The sequence below is a fragment of the Martes martes genome (genome assembly GCF_963455335.1).
Source record: "Martes martes genome assembly, chromosome: 8".
Taxonomy (NCBI): domain Eukaryota; kingdom Metazoa; phylum Chordata; class Mammalia; order Carnivora; family Mustelidae; genus Martes; species Martes martes.
The window spans coordinates 6,635,900-6,658,438 of NC_137895.1; the positions used below are offsets into that span (position 1 = coordinate 6,635,900).

Sequence of the window (22,539 nt, forward strand, 5' to 3'; positions counted from 1 at the left end):
ATGCTTCTCCAAGCTCTGATTCAGGGCAAGGCTCTTCCCTCCTGATGGCTGGCATGGCTCCTCCCGTGGGCTGGGGAGAACCCTGGCTCCCCTCCGGGGGCCCACTGCCGGGAAGCTCTTCTTCCTGCCAGAGAGCATTTCTTTGTCTTGTCTCCTGCCTCCCCCCTCTTTACTTCTCATTCTCCAGCAGCTCTGGGTCTTCTCAGGCTGGTGCTTTTATCCGATGTGGCTTCTTGGCCTTTGATCAGGAGAGCGGTTAGGGCTTGTGGGGTCTGGAGTCCGCCCGCCTTGGGCAGGGTTGTAGCTCCACGCCATCCCTGCTGAGAGAGTGAAAGCGAGCAGTTGACCTGCCTGACCCTCGGACTCTTCCTCTCTGTGAAGTGGAGCTCTTACACACTTCGCCTTGGGTGTGTCGGGAGATGGAGAGTTCTATGTGTGAGGCACTTGGCACAACGCCCGCACACAGCGCCTGCATGAACGGTGTGAGTGTGAGCCGAGGTCCTCGGGAGGAGGTAGAAGGGACTGAAACGACCCGGAGGGTAAGCGCCCACTTTCTCCTTTCTCTTCCCCCACAGGAGGGCAGTCCGTGACCCAAACTGGTGCCCCCATTTTGGTCTCTCTGGCCAACAAGGCCATTTCCTTCGACTGCAGAATCACGTACCCGGACAGCCCCAAATTCAGGGACTTCACAACCTGGTACTTTCACGTGGACCTCCAGAAGCAGGAGAGCCCCAGGGAGCAGATGACATGCTCACCCGACCTGGCCAAGGAGAACCAGACGCACACCCTGCAATGCCGGGTCACCCTTACGCTGCCCAGCGCGTCGGCCACTGGTACCTACTACTGCTCCGTGGACTGGCAGGACTTGAAAAAAATCAGCACAGGCGTCTTCATCCTGGTCAGAGGTGAGGCTTCCTGCGGGGTCCAGGGGGCTCACACAGCAGGTCTGGGGGCACAGGGTCTAAAGCGGACAATAGGCGCCTGGGAGGCTCCGTCGTTAAGCGTCTGCCTTCTGCTCAGGTCATGATCCCAGGGTCCTGGGATCGAGCCCCGCATCGGGCTCCCTGTTTGGCGGGAAACCTGCTTCTGCCTCCCCCTGCCACTCCCCCTGCTTGTGTTCCTTCTCTCGCTGTGTCTCTCTCTGTCAAATAAATAAATAAAATCTTACACAGAAGACATTGGGAGATGAAGAGAAGGGAGTTGGGGGAATTCGGAGGGGGAGATGAACCATGAGAGACCGTGGACTCTGAGAAACAAACTGAGGGTTTTGGGGGTGTGGGGGCTGGGGTGAGCCTGGTGGTGGGTATTAAGGAGGGCACGTACTGCATGGAGCCCTGGGTGTGGTGCACAAACAATGAATTTTGGAACACTGAAAAAAATTTAAAAAAGAGAAAGAAACATGGAGATCACTACCAAAAAAAAAAAAAAATCAACAACAAATAAACCAACAAATAAATAAATAAAGCTGTCGTATTGATCCAGGGGAATATCCGTCTCATTGACCAGCTTGGGTAAAAGGCAACCGTGTCCTCAGGGAGCCCCTGACCACGCAGGTGTGCCGACATCTACCTTGATTTGGGAAGGGCAGAAGCCTGGGTCGTGGCTGTGCCTCCGGCCACCTCTGGCAGGTGCCCAAGAGAAGTCCCTGGCGCGCTGGTCTCAGCATTGCTGTAGTACCGGGGGGGGGGGGCGATGGGGGGGTCGGGGGCTGAGTACACAATTGGGCTCATGAATGTTTGTGTCTGGAGCAGCACTTGGCTCATGTAGGTATTTCTGGGAAAGGTTCCTAGTTTCATCACATCCCCAAAGGAGTGATGACTGTGAAAAGTTACCATCAGCAAAGCCGTGAGGCTCTGACCTGTGTCCGTGCTTCCCACCAGGAGCGGCGGGGGTTCGGGGAGCTGGCTGGCTCGGCTGTGGCTCTGGGCCCGGGCTTTGTGGCAACACCCTGCCCATCAAGGGCTTTTATGGGGATGAACGGGATCCTGCATGCAAGGGCTGGTGTCTGCTACTAGGAAATGTTTGATTAATAACAGACACGGACGCACCTGGCACGTGGTTGGCACCCGGCCCTTTCTGCCAGCAGATGGAGGGAGGGAGGGAGGGAGGGAGGGAGGGAGGAAGGGAGGGAGGCATAAAAGGAGGGCTGGCCCAAGGGAAGGGGCCGGGCTGGGCCCTTCACCTGCCCCTGGTGAAGGCCGGGCCCCTGCTAGGCCCAGGCCACCCCCACCCCCGCCCCATCACACCTGTCCCCGTGGCCGCCGTTCCACATGCGGAGCACAGAACGCCCCGAGAGATGGTGCGACTCGCCCAGGGTCCCGCAGGCAGCTCTCGGGGGAGCTGATTCACCCCCAGGCAGGTGACCCAAGAAGCAAAAGATGGGTTCCTCGCCCTTGACAAGAATCAAGGCTGCCAACCTAGAAACGGGCGTGGCCAAAGCCAGCGTGGCAATGAGCACCTTGCTGGCAGCGGGGGTCTGGGGCGCTCGTGGTGGGGTGCACCCCTGCCTTTCTCGGGGGACTAACCCTCTGCTTCCCCGCCCTCCTCCCAGACGCAGGGTACCGAGCCCCCCCGCGGGGCTCCCGGCTGCTCCTGCTTTCCAGCTTCACGGGCCTCCTGACCGCGCTGAGCGTCTTGGTCACAGCCCTGCTGCTCTGGAAGAAGGTAGGGGATCCGCACACACGGCAGCGCTGCCCGTCCGGGCCCTTCGCTGTGGCTTCGGGAGCTTCCCCAGGAGCGGAGGGGCCGCCCGCCTGCCCCGCACGGCGCGTCCCAGGGGCCCGGGTGAGGGCTGCCAGCCGTGGTCTTCCTCGTGGCCTCCCTGCACCTGGACCCCTCCTCGCTCCCCTTCACTGCCGGGCCCGGGCTGCCCGCTTGCCACCACCAGGTCACCTTGGATCCCACACAAAACCAGAGTCCACCTGCCTTTTCTAGGTCACAGCTCCTCCCGGATGTTTCGGTGCAAGGCTCAGTCCCCATGTCTGGCTCTTTTGAGTCGGACCCACTCTCCTGGTTTTTCCGGATCCCCAGCACCCCGGAAGGGAGGAGGAAGCGTTTCCTAACAGCCGCTGTCTACCAGGCACCCTTGCCCTCCCCTCTGCGTCCCACCGTAGCTCGGTGAGGGACGTTTCTTCCCATTTTACAACTCTGGAAAGCGAGGCCCAGAGAGGTGGCGGCTCGCCCGAAGTCTCCCGGCAAGCTTATGGCAGGGGCGGGGGCTGGAGTGGCAAGTGGATGGGGCGTTTGGTCCAGGTCTGTGCCCGGCCGACTCCTGTTTGGGCTGTGGTGGCACCAACGCAGGGAGGGTTGTCTCCCCCGTGGGCTCTTGTCACTCTCCTTGTCACCCAGTCCTGGGGAGCAGGTTCCGTAAGTACCCTGAGGACAGAGGCCGCAGTGAGCTTGTCTCCGTGGCTCTGTGCAGGCCCGCGCGTGCTCAGTAGATGTTTCTTGGGCGGTAGAATGCCTTCCCAGTGGGTGCCAGGTTCTGCCCAGCTCAGGGCGGGGCGGAGGGGGGACATAGATGGTGGTCAGGGCCCCAGACTGCAATCTGGACCCTGTGTCCTGGCTCCTTGAAGGCCTCCATCAGAGCAGCTCGGGCCCGTGCTCCGCCCTCTCCGGACCAGGAGCTCCCCCACCCCTTGCCTGCCTTCGGGGGCAAGTCTGGGGAGCAGCCCCATCAGCGAAGGCCCTGAGTGTGGCAAGAGGGTTCTGTGCCACCGTGGGGGCTCCTCGGGTCAAGAGAGGCTCAGCCCCTGTACCCTGCCGGTCCCCATCCACACCCCGGGAAGGGCCCCCTGAGACGGGATTTCATGCGTTCACCCATTCAACCCATATGAGGACCTACTCGATTCCAGGCCCCGTGGAGGCCCCAGAGCCATAGCAATGACTAAAACGGGTCCCCAAGAAATCCCTGCCTGCGTCAGATTTGCATTCCAGCTGAGGGGAGGCAGACCCTAAACAAACAGAGAAATAAATAGCCTAACGGATGTGATGAGTGTTGGGGGAGAACGCAGCAAAACGAAGAGAGTCTTGAGTGTGGGAAGGAGGGAGATTGTGGTTTTCAGTAAGGAGCTGGGGAGGGCCTCCCCACACCGCACCCGGAAGGAAGGGGGGCGGGCACACGTCAGGAAGAGTGTGTGCAACAGGGGAACCGCAGGTCTGGGTGCTCTGAGGCAGGAGCTGCAGGGAGGCCCCGGGTGAGTTCAGGGGCAGATCGGGGGAGGATGGTGGCCATGCAGGTCAGGCGAGGCACATTGACTGGGTTTACTCTAAGTGAACTGGGAGGCCCTGCAGGGCGTGGGGAGACATGGGGCAGCGTCAGACTGACCCCGATGGACCCTCCGGCAGCTGTGAGAGTCGGGGGAAGGGAGACTCGGTGAGGAGCTACTGCGGCAGTCCAGGCAGAGGTGACCGAGGCTGGGACGAGGGTGGCTTCTGGGGAAGGGGCGAGAGAGACAGGTTGGAGGCTCAGACCCCGGCCTCAGTTTCCCACTTTGCCTCGGGCTGGAGCTCCAAGGTGATAAAAGAAGGTGAACATGGCCACTTGGCCGGCACTAAAACTCTGGAGGCTGCCTTTCCTGCCATCTGTGAGCCGGAGCCTGGTGACAACTTCAGCCACCGTTCTAGTTCCTCTCCCGTCCTGTGATCCACGAGTGTGGGGCATGACCGTGGCGTGACCCATTCCTAATTTGGCTCATCCGGCCGACAAGCCACAGAAGGAGTCCACTCCGTTCCACCCAGGAGGAGGCTCTGCTATGAGGTCCCCGGGGAGGCGAGGACCCCTCCATGGGCCCTTGGCCCCCTGCCTCTGGCCTAGTCACAGGGACGACTGAGCAGGGAAGACGGAAGAGGACGGGAAATGCTTCACTGGGCCTCCCATGAATCCTGCATTTAGGGCAGAGGCCCACCCGCCCCTGGGCCCTTTCCCTCCCTCAACCAACATGTGCTGAGCCCCTACTTTGCACCCAGCTTGGCTCTCACCCCCCGGGTATTCCTTCCCCCGCCCCCGCTGCTCTTCCCATGACGGTAGCGGAAGGACGGCTCTGGACTTGTCACTCAGCAAACATCAGCTGAGCGTCTAGTAGGACATGGGTGTGGACACAGAGGCTGTGTGTCGGGCAGGGGCGATGAAGGACCCCCACTCGGGCTGTGGACCCCCACACCAGCTTGTATGAGAGACTGCACGGGTGCCTTCTGCAGGCCGGAAGCCCAGCAGGTGAGGGGCAGAACCGAGTCAGGGCGAGACCTTGACCCTGAGCCTCCACTCCAGCCACCGCTCTGCAAAAACTGGATTGTAATGGGCGGAGCTCGGGGTCCTGCCAGGTCAGGGAGGCACCTGGAGCAGAGTAGGTGGTCAGTAAAGTCCGGGGAGGAGGGGAGTTGGGGGTAAGACTCAGCCCGGCCCCACTTCCGAGCCCAGCCCCTCCCCCTCCTGCGCGGCTTCAACCACTCCTAGCCTCTCCCTCCTTCCAGGAATAGCTCCCGAGTATCTAGAACGTGCCAGGCACCGGGCTAAGTGCCAGACACAGTGGAAAGCAAGACAGAGGCAGCTCCTGCCCTCTCACCAAGCTACAGCCCTCTCCGAGCCTTGCTCTCCTCCTCCAGGAGCGGGGATGAGAGTGGACCCCGCCTCGCCTGGGAAGGGTGGAAGAGAGCATTTTCGAGACACCAGCTGGGGCGCCTGACCCACAGTGGGAGGGTGGTGTGGAGATGCTTCCTGGCCTCCCTCCCTGCACGTCGGGGAGGAAGGGCTGGTGCAGGAGCCTGGCCTTGAAGGAGAGAGAAATTAGAAGGCCAGAGGCCAGAGATGTCCCCAGAGCTCCCCGGAACTGGATCCAAATTTGGGGTGCGGGGGTCTGTGGCTGCCGCTCCAGCGTGGCCGGCCCCTGTAGCTCTGCCCCTCACAGGCAAGCGTGGTTTGAACTGAGTGAAAGAACAGAGCATGGGGGGGGGCGGGCGGGGAGGCGGGGGACCCCAGCCAGTGGCCAGGCCAGGCAGTCAGCCATGGGGGCCAAGAGGAGAAGGCCAGGCAGGAGGGGAGGCACGGAGGACACTAGGAGCCCAGGCGGCTGCAGATAAATGAATCGAAGCCGGAGCTCCTGGCCCAGAAAAGGCAGATGATTCCTGCCATGAGAGCAACCAGAGGGCTCCGCGCCCCCAGCCTGGGGACGGATCAAGGCTGGCTTCCCAGGGCAGGCAGCCTCTGACTTTGAGGGCCTCATCCCCTAAGGGCACCCTCCTCCACTGTACACGCCTTCCCTTGCTTCCTGGACCCCCAGGGCAGCCCTGTGCGAATCACCTGCGTCTTTGTGACCTCTACACAACGGAGCGATCCCCACTCTCTACACTGGGGTGATGTTCCTCCCGGCTGATGCTGCTCGGGCCCCTCCCTGAGCCCCAGAGCCCGTCCACGGTGTGAGCCCCATGGGCATCCGCACCCACGGCTCCTGACACCACTCTGTAGCTCCCAAGCCTGTCCTGCCTTGGCGGATGGCACCATGCCCCCAGACGCTCAGGCCAGAAGCCTCCGAGCTGGGTGTGGCTCCTCTCTCGTCCTCCGCAGGAAGCCCCGCCCACAATCTGTCTAGGATCCGGCCCCTTCTCGCTCACTCCTTACCCCAATACAGGTCTCCCTGTCCCACTCATGTCCCCTCCAGCTCTGCTCTCCATACCTGTGCTTGTGTCTTTGTCACTGTTTCCCCCACCATAACTTAAACCCCAGAGGGCAGGGACTGAGTCTCCCCCCTTGCTGGGGGCTGGGGGATAGCCTGACACACACCAAGTGCTCGTGGGAGGGATGGCTTAGTTAAGAGAGCGCTGAGACTTGGAAGATGAGTCGTAGCTGGCCAGGCTGTGAGGTGGACTCCCATTGTACAGAGGGGGAAACTGAGGCTCTACAGGTTTCCTGAGCTGCTGGTGGCCACATGGATTGGTTTGTTCGTTTGCAGATCATAGTTGGCAGGGCAAACGTGAGTGGCAGGGAACAAGGCGCATGGGGAGGGCAAGGGTGGTTCCAAGGGGCCGAGCGTCTCACCCCTGCAACAAAATGCACCCATCTGATTTTTTGAGAGGGGCACCCCCGGTGGGCCACAGCCCGGGCCTCCTCTCCCTGCCACTGCACCACCCCTGGAAATCTGCCTCGTCCTCTTACCGCCCCTCCCAGCTCGCAGCCACATGCAGGTCTTGCTAAATCCAATGTCCCAGGGAGGACACGGTGGACCCCACCTTCTGGGGCAGTGCCCTCCTTGACAGCCTCCCGGCTCGGCTGCTGTCACCTTTTACTCCCATCGGTGGCTTTCTATCTGATGGTCCCTCCTTGAGGATGTCCCTGATGTGTGACATTCCTGCCCCCATATGATCTGGTGCCTTGTCCCCATGGCCTGTGGCCTGTGACACTTTCTCAGACTCTTCTGTTTTCGGGAGATAGGGCAAGCGCTCAGAAGTCTGCCCCAGACCTGTGGCAGTCGTGGGGCTCCTTCCCACAGCCCCACAGTGACACTTACCTCCCGGCAGCCCCACCAGCGTCAGTAGGAGCACCACGAGGCCGGGCCTGGGTCTTGCTCACCACGGGGTCCAGAAGAGCCCCTGCCCATGAGCTCGCACCCACCAGCCTTGACAGTGTCCAGGCCACCAGGCTCAGTGCAGGGGAGAAGCACCAGCCCCCCAGCCGTCTTGAGGTGAGCCACAGCCTCTGACTGTGACAGACGCCTCCAGAAGCAGGTGGTGCAGGGGAGGGACACTAGATTTGGAAGAGGACAGCGGGGTTCCATCCAAAGGCAGCCATCCGACTAGCTGGCCAGGCCTCAGTTTACCCCTCTGTAAAGTCTACTTCCTCAGGCTATGAAGAGAATTAAATGAGACTAAGAGCGTGTCTCATGGGTTTTTTGTACACGGTCAAGTGCCACGTGGAGGCCAGCACCTCTCTAACGGGCTCTGTGGCCTCAGGCAAGCCTCTTGCCCTTTCTGAGCCTTCTCGTCCTCAAGTGTGGACCAGAGATGGGGTGACGACTTGCCTCGCAGGTTTGTGGAGAAGCGCATGGGAGAGTTCGGAGAGAGCCCTGGCTGGCATCCGGAGAGGCCCCCTCTCCTGGGCCCCGATCAGGCTGTGACCGGGGTGGTTCTGGCTTCTGCCTGACGGTGAAGTAGCTCCAGAGAGCTAATCCGGCGTTCACAGGCAGGGGACGGGCAGGCGGCCAGGAGTTTTAATTAGCCCCGGCCCCGCCATGAGGCTGTCGTGGCTCTGTGGTTGGCAGAGTGGTGCCTGTGAGGAGGGGGATGTCTGGGTGGCCTCCCTCCGCCTCGGAAGGAGCTGCCTGTCTCCCGGAGCCCGGGGCCTCCCCACGGGCCCAGCACCCCTGCCTCCGCGGCCAGCGTGGGCTTCCTGACACTTGCCTCTCCCGGCCTCTCCTGCGTGAAGCTCGGATGCTTTCTGCCATCCATGCTGTCAGCTGGACCCCCCTGACCGGGGAGGTTCCCCCCACCCCCCCCCTTGACCCTCCTTAGGTTCCTCCATTCCTTTAGGCCTTAGACACGCTTTTCCCTCTCCCCCCTCCCTCTCTTGCCAAAGGAGTTTCTCAGCCTTTAAGTTTTTTTTGTTTTTTTGTTTTTGTTTTTTATATTGTTGTTTTTTTTTTAAGATTTTATTTATTTATTTGACAGACAGAGATCACAGGTAGGCAGAGAGGCAGGCAGCGAGAGAGGAAGGGAAGCAGGCTCCCTGCTGAGCAGAGAGCCCGATGCGGGGCTCGATCCAAGGACCCTGAGATCATGACCTGAGCCGAAGGCAGAGGCTTTAACCCACTGAGCCACCCAGGCGCCCCATCAGCCTTCAAGTTTTAAACACCCCTTTCTGGGGCGCCTGGGTGGCTCAGTCAGTTAAGTGTCTGCCTTCGGCTCAGGTCACGATCCCGGGGTCTTGGAATTGAGTCTGGCGTCGGGCTCCCTGCTTGGCGGGGAGTCTGTTCCTCCCTCTCCCTCTGCCCGTTCAGGCTCCCGCTCTCTCTCTCTCTCAAATAAATAAATAACCACCACTTTCTGCCAGGTGAGGCCTTTGTCCCCCAGAGTGTGCCAGGGGCTCTGTCCTCTCGGTCAGCACGTGGACCACGCTTTAGTCAAACGGGGTTCATCGTCCATCTCCCCGCTATATCCTCAGTCCCAGGAAGGCGGGGCCGGTGTCCGTCTCTTCGTAGCACCTGGCTAGCCAGAGGTGGCTGACAAGGTGTGTTGGTCGGCCAAGGGCCACCTCATGCCACCTGAGTGCCAAGCACTTACCCCTTCATCACCTCCCTGAATCCTTGTGACAACCTCACGAAGGAAGGTTCCGGCTGAAGAAACTGAGGCCCAGAGAGGGGAAGGGGCAGAGGGGGACTGGACATCTGGTCTGGCTGGCACTCGCTCAGGACCACCCCTAATGGTCAGCTCCGCTGCCGGGGACCCTGTCACCCTGGCCCCGTTGTCACCGTGACCGTGACCCACCGTGGGCAATCCCATTTCCGGTCTGTGCAGACAGATGAGTGGCGTGACGTGGGTCTCAGAGGCATTTGCCACACGTCCTTGGGGAGGGCGGGGAGGCGGTGCTGAGTGGCCCCCCGGCAAACGGCCATTCCCTGCCCTGGGGGGTCTGTGGGGTGGGAACCACCCATCCCCGGCTCTGACCGCCCTGACTCCTTTCCTCACAGAAACAGAGGCAGACTCCTCGGAAGCAGCCCGCCCAGAAGGGCTCGGACCCGGGCACCCGCAGCCAGCAGCAGCCTCTGGACGAGTCCGTCTACACGGTGAGTCTCAGCGCCGGGCTCCCTGCTGGGACAGGTTCCAGCCGTGTGAAACTCCGAGCCTCCGGTTTCTTGTCCGTAAACTGGGGACGAGCATTCCCACCTGGTGGAATTTCTATGAAGATGAACACGTGTGCGGCCCCTGGCCCCCGGCAGGCACGCAGGGGCCCCCGGGCCCCCCTCCCAGGCTCGCCCCTCCACTTCTGGAACAAGGGGCAGCGAGGGATGAGGGGAGTTTCTCCATCTGACCGAATGACGTTGAGCAGCTCACCAGCCCCTTCGTGTTTTGATTACACAAGCAGCATCACAGCGACAACAAAACATCACAGAAAGAGGAAAAGGTCAGGCACCATCACGAGCCCTAACACACTCGATGCTTCTCAGTTCTTCACACCTCCCTCCCCCCGCACGCAGGCCTTGTTTTCTATCCTTAACCTCAACCAGAGACACGGGCCGGGATGCCAGGTCATAAGCATTTCCCGCCGCTGCACCTGTCTCGGCGCGCTGGGTGTGAGCCCGCCCACCGGCCGGGTCGCGGCCCCTCGGCCCAGCGGCTGCGAGGGGGACAAACATTCTTTTCCGGTTCTATTTTCGTTCCGCAAGGAGCATGCGCTCACTGTAGAGAAGGTGAAGAATGAATGCCACCCCGTGTCAGCTGGGGTCTTAACTCCGTGAGATCTAGAATCACCAGGTTAGGAACTGGGCTCCTCACCTGGCAGGTGCCAAGTCTGGCTGGGGACGTGCGGGTTCCCCAGGGGCGCGTTCGAGGGCTCCCCCTGCACGAGGGTTCTGCCTGTCTGTGCTGTCACTGTTCCTGTCCCCACCACCCAGACATACATGAGACTTGAGTCCACACACGGGGCATGCGGGGTATGGGTGTTTACTGAGGGTGGGGACCGGTGGCGAGGCGGCAAAGGGACTGTCGCTATAACACCAACAACTCCAAACAGATCATAACGCGGCCAGCCCTCAGACAGCCTTCCCCTCCGCCCCTGGGAATTTCCACCAGCCACTGCTTCCCACGTGGCCTCAGACTTCCTCATATTCCCTCTTCTCTCCCAGCAACTCATGGTATTTTTCGTGTGAGGACTTCTGGTGTCAGCTGTTGAATAAAAACATTTCTCTCTCTCTCTCTCTCTCTCCACAAACACACACGGGCACACACGTGAGATCTCTCTCTCTCTCTCTCTCTCTATATATATATATATATATATACACATATATATGTAATATGTGATATAGACAGATATATCTATAGATATATAGATAGATCGATCTATCTATATCACATATTATATATATACATATACATATGCATATATATAAAGAAAATAACCATCATCCTAAGCCTATCTTCTTCCAGGATAAATACTAGTAACATTGACTTCTATACCTTCCAGTCTTTTTTCTATAAATACGCACAAAGAGACCCATACACACACTCACAAGTACTTTTTTTTTCTTTTTGGAGTAGTACAGCTATTTTTGTTCATGTTACAATATCTCACGAGCATCTTTCTACTTGAATAAATACCCTTCTACAAGAGCAGGTTTTTTTTTAAGATTTTATTTATTTATTTGATGGAGAGAGAGAGATATCACAAGTAGGCTGAGAGGCAGGCAGAGGGGGAGGAGGAAGCAGGCTCCCTGCCGAGCAGAGAGCCCAATCGATCCTGAGCGGGGCCCGATCCCAGGACCCTGAGATCATGACCTGAGCTGAAGGCAGAGGCTTAACCCACTGAGCCACCCAGGCGCCCCTACAAGAGCATTTTTTTTTTTAAGATTTTATTTATTTGACAGAGAGAGACAGTGAGAGAGGGAACACAGGCTGGGGGAGAGGAGTGGAAGAAGCAAACTTCCCACTGAGCAGGGAGCCTGATGCAGGGCTTGATCCCAGGACACTGGGATCATGACCTGAACCAAAGGCAGGTGCCTAACAACTGAGCCACCCAGGCGCGCCTACAAGAGCATATTTTAATGGAAGAGACTCACTCCTGCTTGGAACGTCTTTCCCATGTGTGTTTAGACTTCTCTGAGGCTTGGGCAGACTCCTGTGGAGTGTGGGGAAGAGAATCGAATTCCCTGCAGAGTTAAAGGGCAGCTTTAAGAGTTCCTAGAACAATAAAGGAGGCATGAAGGGAGGAGATAAGAAGGACATTAATGACAGGGATGATGGCATCAGGAGGCTTTGTTGAGTTCCTGCGACGTGCCAGGCACTGCGGTAGTCTACCCCTGTTACCTCATTGATACTCATATTAGGGATTGAGGATACAACTGTTGTCCCCGGTTCAAGTTTATTTTTTGATTGTCTATTGCTGGCATGTAGGCATATGACTGGTTTTTGTATATTGACTTTATACAGAGTGACCTTGTTGAATTCATTTATTAATCCTAATAATTAGGATATAATCTGCAAATCCCTTTGGATTTTCTGTGAACCCAGTCTATTCATGTCATCCATGAATAAGGGAAGTCTCATTTCTTCTTTTCCAATCTTCATGCTTTTATTTCTTTTCTCTTCCTTTCTCTCGCTCCCTCAGACCTCCAGTCTGACGATGAGTAGGAAGGGTGACAGCATCCTTGTCTTGTTCCCAGCCTCCAGAAAAGGGTTTTTGTACCTTCTACCTCTACTTTCTTTGGATGGATCCTTGGATCACTGATTTTTCTATCTTTCTTCTTTTTGAATCTGTGCATCAAAGGCTATGAACTTCCCTTTAACTACAGCTTTAGCTGCATCCCACAAGTTTTGATACATCCTCTTTTCACCAACTTTCAGTTTAAATTTTCTGTTGAGAATTCCTCCTTGCCCCCATGGGTTGTTTGAAAGTGTTTTTGCTTCATTTTCAAATGTTTAATTACTTTTTAGTCATTGTTCTGCTTTTTATTTCTTGCGAATTCCACTGTGATCAGAAAATATATTTAGTATGATTTTAACACTTTGAAGTCTTGAAACTTGCTTTGTGGCTCAGTGTGTATTCTGTGCACACTTGCAAAAAGCTTGCACTGGGCATGGCTGACTAAATGTTCTATGTATATCAATTAGGTCAAAGGGTTTTTTTTTTGTTTTGTTTTTTTTTAAGATTTTATATATTGATTTGAGAGAGAAGGGGAGAGAGCATGAGCAGAGTGAATGGGGCAGAGGAAGAGGGGGAAGCAGACTCCATTGGGCAGGGAGCCTGATACGGGCCTCGACCCCAGGACCCAGGATGCTGAGATCACAACCTGAGCCGAAGGCAAATGCTTAACTGACTGAGCTACCAGGTGCCAGTCAATTAGGTCAAGTTTGTTGATCATGTTGTTTAAAATATTTCATCCCCTTACTGATTTTTTTTTTTGTCTATCAGGTATTAAGAGAAGTGAGTTAAGTCAGTCCATATGATTACAGATTTGTTTATTTCTCCTTTTAGTTATGTCAGATTTTACTTTTTACTCCTATGGGAAAATGCTCATGATATACTGTGACGTGAAAAAAAAGTTGTGTCATTCGAATTTGTTTTTTAAAAGTGATCTATTAAGGAGCATGGATTTGTAGTGGGCCAGACAGACTGGGGTTCAAAGCCTCGTTCTTTTGCTCACAGATTCTGTTACTTAAATTTTCTGAGTCTTGGCTCCATAATTTGTAAAATAGGGCTTAACGATAGAATATTGCATTCACAACTTGCTAACATGCTACAATTTCTTCCATCCTGTATTTCTCAAGCCCACATCCCTCTCCAGTGACCCTGACCTTTCTCCACGACTCATAAGAGAAATGTCATAACTCGCTGTCTTCAGCTTCTCTCTCTCCTTTCTGGCTCATTCAGTCGGGCTTTCTGTTCATGTATTCATCAAAATCTGCTCTCTCAAGGTCACCTTCGACCTCCACATTGTTAAACCCAATGGCCAATTCCTGGCCCTCATCTTCTTTGATGGATCAGCAGCATCTGACACTATCAACCTCTCTCTCCTCCTTGACGCACTTTCTTTACTTGTTTCTGGAACATTCCACACCCTCCTGATGCCCCTGCACCCGATTCACCACCAGGCCTCCTTAGCTTTCTTCAACTGGTTCTAGGAACCAGTGGAACTCTGACCTCTAAACATTGGAGTCCAATCCCGGGACCCTTCCTCTTTGACCTCTGTCCCTTCCCTGGGGATCTCATTCAACCGCAAGGCTTGAGACCATCAATATTTTGACAACCCCCACATTTCTGTCTCCAGCCAGACACATCCTCTGAACACCAGAGTCATTCCATTCGAGTCACTGTCTTCACTCTCAGACCTGCCTCCAATTCTTTACCCACCGAGGGACCTCTACTCATAGTCCCCATTGTAAGGGACTGACTGCTCTATCCTTCTAGTTGCTCAGGCCGAGCATCTGAAGTGGTCCTTTCCTTCCCTCTATCGCTACTCACATCTGATCTGCCGGCACATCTTTTTTTTTCAAAGCATATCCCTTCCCACCCCTCCAGCACTAACGCTGGTGGGAGCCAAACCAGCCATTTCTTGCCTGGAGTCCTGCAATGTATTTCTGATCAGCTGGCCTTTTTTTTTTTTTTCCTTTTAAGATTTTATTTATTTATTTGAGAGAGAGAAAGAGCATGAGCAGGGGCAGAGGGAGAAGCAGACTCCCCACTGAGCAGGGAGCCCAACATGGGGCTTGATCCCAGGACTCTAAGATCATGACCTGAGCTGAAAGCAGTTGCTCAACTGAGTGAGCCACCCAGGCACCCCTGGCCTATTTTTTTTAAAGATTTATTTACTTATTTGAGAGATAGGGAGAGCAAGAGAGCGAATGTGGGGAGGGGCAGAGGGAGAGAGAGAGGGAGAAACTTTAGCAGACTCTGTGCTGAACGTGGAGCCCGATGAGGGGCTTGATCTCACAACCCTACGATCCGGACCTGAGCTGAAACCAAGTCGGATGCTTAACTGACTGCGCCATCCCACCACCCCTTCGCTGGCTTATTATTACCCTTGCCCTTGGGCAGCAGCCAGAGTGACTTTGCCCGACCACAGACTATGTTCAGTCCGCTCAGAGCACTTGCTGAGTCCCGGTCCTCCGAGTAGCAACCACCAAGCTGGGGCGAGCGTGATATGGTCTAATGAGGGAAACCACTCAGGAGAGGAAACGGGGAAGGCTGGGTGAGCCGTCAGACCAAAACAGAGCTGGTCCTGAGTAAGGAAAGTGGGAAGGACGGCCACAGGGAGGCCCCGATGCCACACTGTGTAGGAAAGGCTCCGCAAGGCTGGGGAGTGCCCACGGCAGAGGAGTCTTCTGTCCCCCGGCGCGGGGGGCTGTGCTGCCATGCCCACTGTGCACAGGGCTTCTGGCCTCCATGCACCCATGATGATGGGTTCCAGAGCCCGGCAGCTGGGACCTCTGGTCCGTCCTGGTTCCTGCCGCTGGAGCTCTGGGAAGCACATTCTCACAACAGCTCGGGCCTCTGGGGGTCCCCGCCTCACTCAGAGTCCACCTCAGAGCCCCAGCAGAGCTCCCCGGGCTCCCCACACCCCATCCCCATTTCCCCCTGTTATCTGCTGGCGCCCGTTATCCTGGCTTCCTCACTGTTCCTGGAGCACCAGGCGTGTCCTCACCGTGAGGCCTTTGCTCGGGACCAACCTGTCCACAGCCGTCGGTGGGGCTGCCCCCTCACTCCTCGATGCTCCGCTCCGAAGGCGCCTTCGCAGGGAGGCCTTTCCTGAGCTCCCCTTTAAAAGGGCAAGCTTCGGGGGCGCCTGGGTGGCTCAGCGGGTTAAGCCGCTGCCTTCAGCTCAGGTCATGATCCCAGGGTCCTGGGATCGAGTCCCACATTGGGCTCCTTGTCCAGCCGGGAGCCTGCTTCTCTCTCTGCCTCTGCCTGCTGCTCTGCCTGCTTGTGCTCTCTCTCTCTGACAAATAAATAAATAAAATCTTAAAATAAGAAAAACATAAAAAAATAAAAGGGCAATCTTCCCACCCCCTCCAGGCCCCCAACCGCCCTGTCTTCCTTCTCGTGTCCCCCACAGCCCTTCCGTCCCCCTCTTACTTCCGTGACTGCGGTTTGTCCCACACAGAGTCGGTGCTCAGCATTCGGGGCCGCGGGGAGCAGCGGAGGGCCCTTCCTCCGTCCCAGATGCCGGGGTTTCCGCGGGGTCTCCGTGCTGGGCACACGTGGGACGTGAGCTTCGTGGCGTCGCCTGCTCGCTGCCGCCGGCGGACCTCGCTGACACACCACCAGTGCCCGCCCTCCCCACCGAGCAGCCTCCGGGGGCTCCGTGCTGCCAGCCTTCTGCCCTGGCCCCAGCAGGGACAGCTACCCTGGCCCTGCCTCCCCAGACTCCAGTCCCTCCCCAGTCCAGGCCGCTCCCTTCAGACGTGCCAGGACACCACCCTCCTCCCCCGAGGGCCGCTCCTTTCCGAACAGCTCCCCCGGATCAGCCCCGTCCGCCCCCGCAGCGCCTCGTACAAGTCTCTCTGTGCAGGAGCGAGAGCGCAGCTCTTCTGCTTCCTTGGTCAGGGGAGGGACAGGTCTCACGGGGGCACCAAGGTCTAGAACCCTCAGGGTGGCGGCCCGCGGCAGCTGACTTCGGCTCTGGCTTCGGCGGGGCTAGAGGGAGGCTTTGCCGCTGACTTCACACTCTGCCAGGGCTGACAACCATTTGGGTCAGCACTGTCGCCCACGGGGCTGCAGGAGCCAACAATCTTGGAGGGTCTGGGTCCCAGGCAAATCGCCCTAGCCCGACCCAGCCCAGCCCAGCCCAGCCCAGTCCAGCCCCAGCCCAGCAGAGCCCAGCACAGCCCAGACTAGCCCAGCACAACCCAGCACAGCCCAGACTAGCCCAGCCCAGCCCAGCACAGCCCAGCCCAGCCCAGCCTGGTACAACACAGCCCCGCGCAGCCCACTCAGAGCCCCGGGCAGTCCTCTGGCCGCAAGCGCACCCTGAGGGAGGCAGTTCCCATCACCGCCAAGGCAGGCCAGGAGGGTCCAGCACAGGGCCTCAGGGGGTGTCCTGTTGACAAGGCGGCCAGGCACGTCACAGCCCAGAGATGTGGGTCACACCCTGAATGCAGTCACAGCCCGGTAGGTCAGGCCTTGTCCAAGGCTTCGCTCCGCAGCTGCTAATCGGCCCACAGCCCCCGCAGCCCCCCTGCTCTTGGCCCCGCAGCTGTTCCCGCCCTCAGCCTGGCCAACCGCCAGTGTGGGTCAGAGGCCCGTGGGGTGCCCGGGGCCCAGAGAGCCCCTAGCCACGGCCCGGCCTGGCCCAGCGGGAGCACGCAGAGCTGGGGCGGGAGGCCCGAGTCTCGATCCCGGCCCCGCCTCCAAGAGGCTGTGGGACCTGGGACAACTTGGAGCCTCTCTAGGCTAATGTGGGACAGGAAGCCCGTGTGAGCCAGACACAAGGCAGAAGGGAACCACCTGTGGGACCCCAGACCGGCTCCCCCACCGAGGGCTCCGCAAGGAGACCCTTCCCTTCACTGACCAGACACGTGAGCAGACACGTCCAGCAGGAGGGCCGCCAGCCCCGTGGAGCTCCAGGTCCAGGCACCCCTGCCTAGGGGTGGAGGCGCAGGACTGCCGAGTAACAGATGCCTGGTCTGTGTGCCAGGCTTGCTGGCCGTGGCTGGTGCTCTGGGCAGGCGTCAAGACCCCATCGGCCGGAGCAGACCCTGGACGTGGCCTTCCACCAAGGATGGGGCTTCTCCTTCGGACAGTCCTGCCCGCTTCCCTACCTGCAGGGAGGTCGGAAGCCCCTCTCCCAAGACCCACCCTCTTTCCGACTCAGGGCCCCTTGAACTGAGCCCCGGGGCTGCCGAGCCACCTCTGTGCGATGCCCTTGAAGTGAGGGTCTCCCCAGCGGGTTTTCACGCACTGCTACCTCTCCGCGCCTCCCTCCCCCCCTCCCCACCCCCTCCCCTTGCCTCAGAGCACCACCTGTCTCTCCAGCCTGCCTCGGCAACCCCTGCTTGCCTGTTGCCAGGGAAACCACCTCCTTGGCAACCAGCCGGCATCCATATGACACGTACACGCGGGAAGGGAAGGTTCCTGCCTCCCGCTTAGGCTGTTGGTGGCTCTGCTCTGACAACTCCAAGGAGCAGCATTTGCTTGTCGCCCGGGACCCAGGTGCCTGACGGAGTCTGAAGGAGGGTCCAGGCTGGGGCCACAGAGAGGGGATGGGGGCATCAGGCCCCCCTCCCTGACAATCATTCAACTGATGATCATTCAACAATTATTAAGCGCCTACTATTTACAAAGCCCTGTGCTGGGCCCTTCACATACAATATCTCATTTAATGAGGCTTCGAACCTGCAAGATCGATATGATTATTCCCATTTTGCAGATCGGGAGACGGAGAGAGGTTCAGGGCTGCCCTGGGCTGGCAGGTGTCCGAGCTGAGAGCCGAACTTAGTCTTGTCTGATTTCAAAGCCTGGTTCTTTCTACCATCCTGAGGTCTCTGATCAGGCGACTCATAGGGGGGCCAAGAGTGAGTGTGGCCACAAGACAGGCAACCCCAGGGGCGCCTGGGTGGCTCAGTGGGTTAAGCCTCTGCCTTCGGCTCAGGTCATGATCTTGGGGTCCTGGGATCGAGCCCTGCATCGGGCTCTCTGCTCGGCGGGGAGCCTGCTTATCTCTCTCTCTCTGCCTGCCTCTCTGCCTGCTTGTGATCTGTCAAATAAATAAAATCTTAAAAAAAAAAAAAAAGGCAGGCAACCCCATGGGCAAGGATCTCATTGACCATTGTCCAAATGCGCCAAGCAAACTGTCTGTTCAGTGACCCAGAGGTGAACCAGGTACAGCCTGATGGGAGACGTATGTGACCCCAGTGGGTGCCTAAATCATCCGCGGGCACAGGCCAAGGTGGGGTGTCAAAGGAGTCCTAGAGGGAAGGAAGGGTGGCCAGGACCCTCACAGGGGAAGGAGCTTTGGCCCCGGAGGAGTGAGGACAGATCCCAGGGGGCCATCCTATTGGAGCCACAGCCACAGTGTCATGGCTGGGGCTGCTGGCAGCCACGTTCCTGAGGGCCTAAGGACAGGCAGGGACTGTGGGAGTGGGCCTAGGCTCCTCCTTTAGCTCCCCAGTAGAAGCATGGAGAGGGCTCACCTGGGCTGAGCACAAGACTCTAATAGAGCCTCAAGATGGTATGAAGCAGGTGAGGGGGGCCCAGAGAGGGTCGCTTTGAGCAGGCGGGGACAGGGCAAGGAGTCTCCGCGAGAGAGGAGAGCAGGTGCAAAGGTGCAGCGGTGTGGCTGGGCGGGTGGCAGCCCCCGCACAGGCTCCGGCCCAGAGGACTCCGAATGTTCCCTGGGCTCCTGCAGGCAGGGGCGGATCCACAGGGAGGCCTGGCTGCTGGGCCACGGTCCCTGCCCTTCAGTCCACATTCCTCTGACCCTCACCCTCTCCTGCAGGCCCTACAGTGCGGAGACACTGAAGTCTACTCCTGCATCCAGAACGAGGCCAGCAGGCTGCCGCCCACCCAGGTAAGCCTGGCCCCTTCTCCTCGTCTGTAAGGCTGGGTAAACAGGACCACAGGAGGGAGCTCCCTGCAGCTGAATCCCAGCTCTCTCCCCTAGGCAGGCGGCCTGGTGGTTAGGGGGGCTGGAGGGTCGGAAGCCGTGCTCCACGCCTTCCTAGCTGTGCAGCCCCGGCCCACTGAGCCTCCTCCTCTGTAAACCGAGGAGCCTCACAGCCCTCTGCTCCAAGATCTGCCAGGAAGGTTAAATGTCGTCCTGGGACCAGTAGGCCCTTGGGCAGTGTGAGCGGTGTCTACACTGGCCAACCAGGCAGGGGGTGTTGCTAGGCTTCTAGCTGTCCCCAGGCTGACACCGGCTAAAGTGGGAAGCTAAGGTCTGGCCTGGTGCCAGCCTGGGCTGGCCTGGTCAGGGCTCTGTTGTCATCATGATGGGGGCCAAGTCATAGCACCTGATCGTGATTCCCTCTTAAACCTCAGTTTGCTCATCTGTAAAGTGGATGAGTAACATTTTCCTGCAAAACCAGCTGCCCTGAATTTAAATGAATTCTGGGTGAAGTAATCTCCGCCAGAGTTTTGGGCACGTAAAGCACAAGGGGTTAGCAAGCCGCTGCAGGAGCCCACGGGTGGTGCGTGGGACCACGGACACCTTGGAAGAGGCATCAGGAAGTGAGGGGGCCAGTACTCGGCCTTCCCCAGCTCAGGGGGCCCAGGCTGGCATTGTTTGTTGACTCTCCTCTTCTCAAAGCCCTTTCTATGCTCAGGCCTGAACTTGACCCTGACTGGAAGCAGGGCTTCCCCAGGCTGAGACCCCCAAGGATGTTTGGGCCTTCCTAGTCACTGTCCTCCCTGTGCCGGGCCCTGAGGCACTGCCCGGGCCAGTTGGATGTGGCCTTGTCTTCTGGGAGCCTCAGGTCTGCAGGAAGAGGCGTTGACCCGACAAACAGAGACGGTGGCCGCCCCTGTGAGGGGTGGGCTGCGGGGACGCTGGGGCTGGGGGAGGGGGCACTCAGGGATGCTGAGCCAAACGTGCAGGGTGAGGAGGAGGTAGTTGGGGAGCAGCTGGGGGTGGGGGAGTCCCCCAGATAGGGGGGAGAGCTTGTGAAGAGGCCTAAGGGCTGGAGGGCAGGGAGCAAGTGTGGGTGGCGTGGGCGGCCGCGGGGACAAGGACAGCCCTTCCTGTCAAAGCCATGCAGGAAGCTGTCTGTTGACTTCTGACTAAAACTGAATTAGTGCAACTTTATTCTCCTCCGATTGCTTTTTTTTTTTCTTTCTTTCTTCTCCCAGGAGAAACCGCAAGGATTTACAGATGACAGCGAATTTAACATGGTCTATGAAAACCTCTAGAACGAGAACCATTGGCCCATCCGTCTGGGCCTGGATCCAGGGCGCCACACCCCTCCCTCCAAAGGACTGGCCCCACACCAGGAGCAAGGCCCCGGGCATGCCCCATCACCTCGACCCCACGTTCCAAGCCTCGGTCTGCCCCCTACGCACCCCCATTCTGTGCCCCAGCGATACCCACTGAGCATCTCACATCTGGCCTTTACCCTGGCTCTTCCTCTGTCCGCCAGCCCTTCCTCCATCACCATGGGCTCTCTGGGACCTCCCCCTCCCCAAGCCCTCCTCACTTTCTCAGGATCCACAGGCTCACTCACCACCAGCCTGCCCCGCACGCAGACTCTAAGGCCAGCCAGGGCAAGGGACCCTTGTCCCTGCTGTGAGCACGAGCATCACAAATGGCCCCTGCCCAGCTGGGTCAAAGGCACAAGGCAGCCATGCAAGTTGGGCAGGGGCTGGGGCGGGGGGGGGTGGGCAGGGGGGTGAGCAAGAAGGGAGCTGCGCAGAGGCTGGGCTGGGCTCGGGGACAGGCCAGGGAGGCGGCTGAGTGGAGGTCATCAGGCTGGGGGCCTGGAGCCGGGGGGCGAGGAAGGAGATCTGACACGCTTGGGACAGGGGACGGGGAGATGCTGGCCGAAGGGGCTGAACCGCCTGAAGTGCCCCATCCCCCCAGCAAGGACCCCGAGGTGGTTTCCCATCAGCCTGGCCACCTGCACTCCGCGGTCGGTCACCCCGTCCAGGCCTCAGCTGCTCCTCCTTCCCCAGAGATCCCGTCTGGCATGCCTGGACCCCCCCCCCACTCCTCTCTCGGTCTGCCTCCTTCCCCCGGCCCAGGCCTCTGAGGAGCCCTCGTCCCACGGTCCAGCTGCAGGGCTTGGTGCCTGGGGCTCCTCCGGCAGGTGGACAGCTGCTTGGTGGTGCCGGAGCTCAGGCCCTGTGCAGACGGGGGCCCCTTGGGGCACGGAGCCATTTCTGCAGCCCCCAGAGCTCGTTCCTCCCTCTCAGCAGCCCTGCTGGAACCCATTGCACAGGCAGACAGGGCTGAGGGTGGGGAGTCACCCAGGCCGCGGGCTCAGCTCCTTCCCTCCCCTGCTCTCCCTACCACCCCCCAGCACTGCTTCTACTCTCTCATTTGTAAAACCCTCCCTCCCACCCCCAGGCTGCCCCAGAGGTCCTTGAGGGGCCCTGGCCCACAAGCATGTCCAGGGACCATGAGGGGCCCAAGGCACAGGCCCTGACCCTGGCCCCTGAGCAGTACTGGGTCACCCATCTGTGGGCATCCAGACAAAACATCTATGGCACCCGAGGGGCGCAGCTGGTTTAGAGGTTAAGCCTCTGACTCTTGGTTTCTGCTCAGGTCGTGATCTCGAGGTCGTGATCTCAGGGTCGTGGGATCGAGCCCCGCGTTGGGCCTCATGCTCATTGTGGAATCAGCTAAAGTTTCTCTCTCCCTCTCCCTCTGCCCCTCCCCCATGCGCTCGCTCTGTCTCTCTCAAATAACTAAATCAATCTTTAAAATGAATAAATAAAAACCTGCATGGGATCACGTCCCTTCTCGTGCTTGGCAGTTCCCACCGTCCCCAGTTCCCACCTCGCTGGGAACGAAATCCTAACCCCTTCCCGCCGCCTGTGAGGCCCTTCAGGACCAACCTGTCACCCTTCTGCACACACAGCCACTGCCAGCATAGTGGCCGAGTCTGGTTGGGGCAAGACGAGGAGGGTGCTGAGGTGTCCAAGGGCAGGCAGAGAGGCAGGGAGGAGGAGGGAGAGGAGGGTCAAGCTGGACGGGTGAGGTAAGAGATATCCCGGGACTCCCAGTGTGGAGCGAGGAAGACGGAGCACCTGTCCCTTCACCTCCAGGGCTGAGAGCCCCAAGGGCTGGTGCAGGGGTGAGGGGTGGCAGATTCCTGCAGGGGGCACAGGGGACAGTAATGGAGGCGGAGGAGCCAGAGAGGGCTTCGGACTGAGCTCCTTGAGGGCAGGCCTGTGTGGACTCCGGG

The 22,539-nt window shown here is 58.6% G+C and overlaps 1 protein-coding gene across 1 annotated transcript in view; it reads left to right on the forward strand.

The window, feature by feature from the left end:
- NFAM1 (NFAT activating protein with ITAM motif 1) overlaps positions 1-20,616 on the forward strand; it is a gene marked incomplete at its 5' end in the record, with an annotated part of 31,893 nt that extends 11,277 nt beyond the window's left edge. Inside the window, 5 exons of the mRNA XM_080811850.1 lie at positions 576-905; positions 2,552-2,664; positions 9,678-9,773; positions 19,137-19,208; positions 20,486-20,616. Of these exons, the coding sequence (XP_080667976.1) occupies positions 576-905; positions 2,552-2,664; positions 9,678-9,773; positions 19,137-19,208; positions 20,486-20,545 (671 nt within the window). The 3' untranslated portion in view covers positions 20,546-20,616. The remainder of the gene's footprint in view (positions 1-575; positions 906-2,551; positions 2,665-9,677; positions 9,774-19,136; positions 19,209-20,485) is intronic.
- Between the last annotated feature and the right edge of the window lie 1,923 nt (positions 20,617-22,539).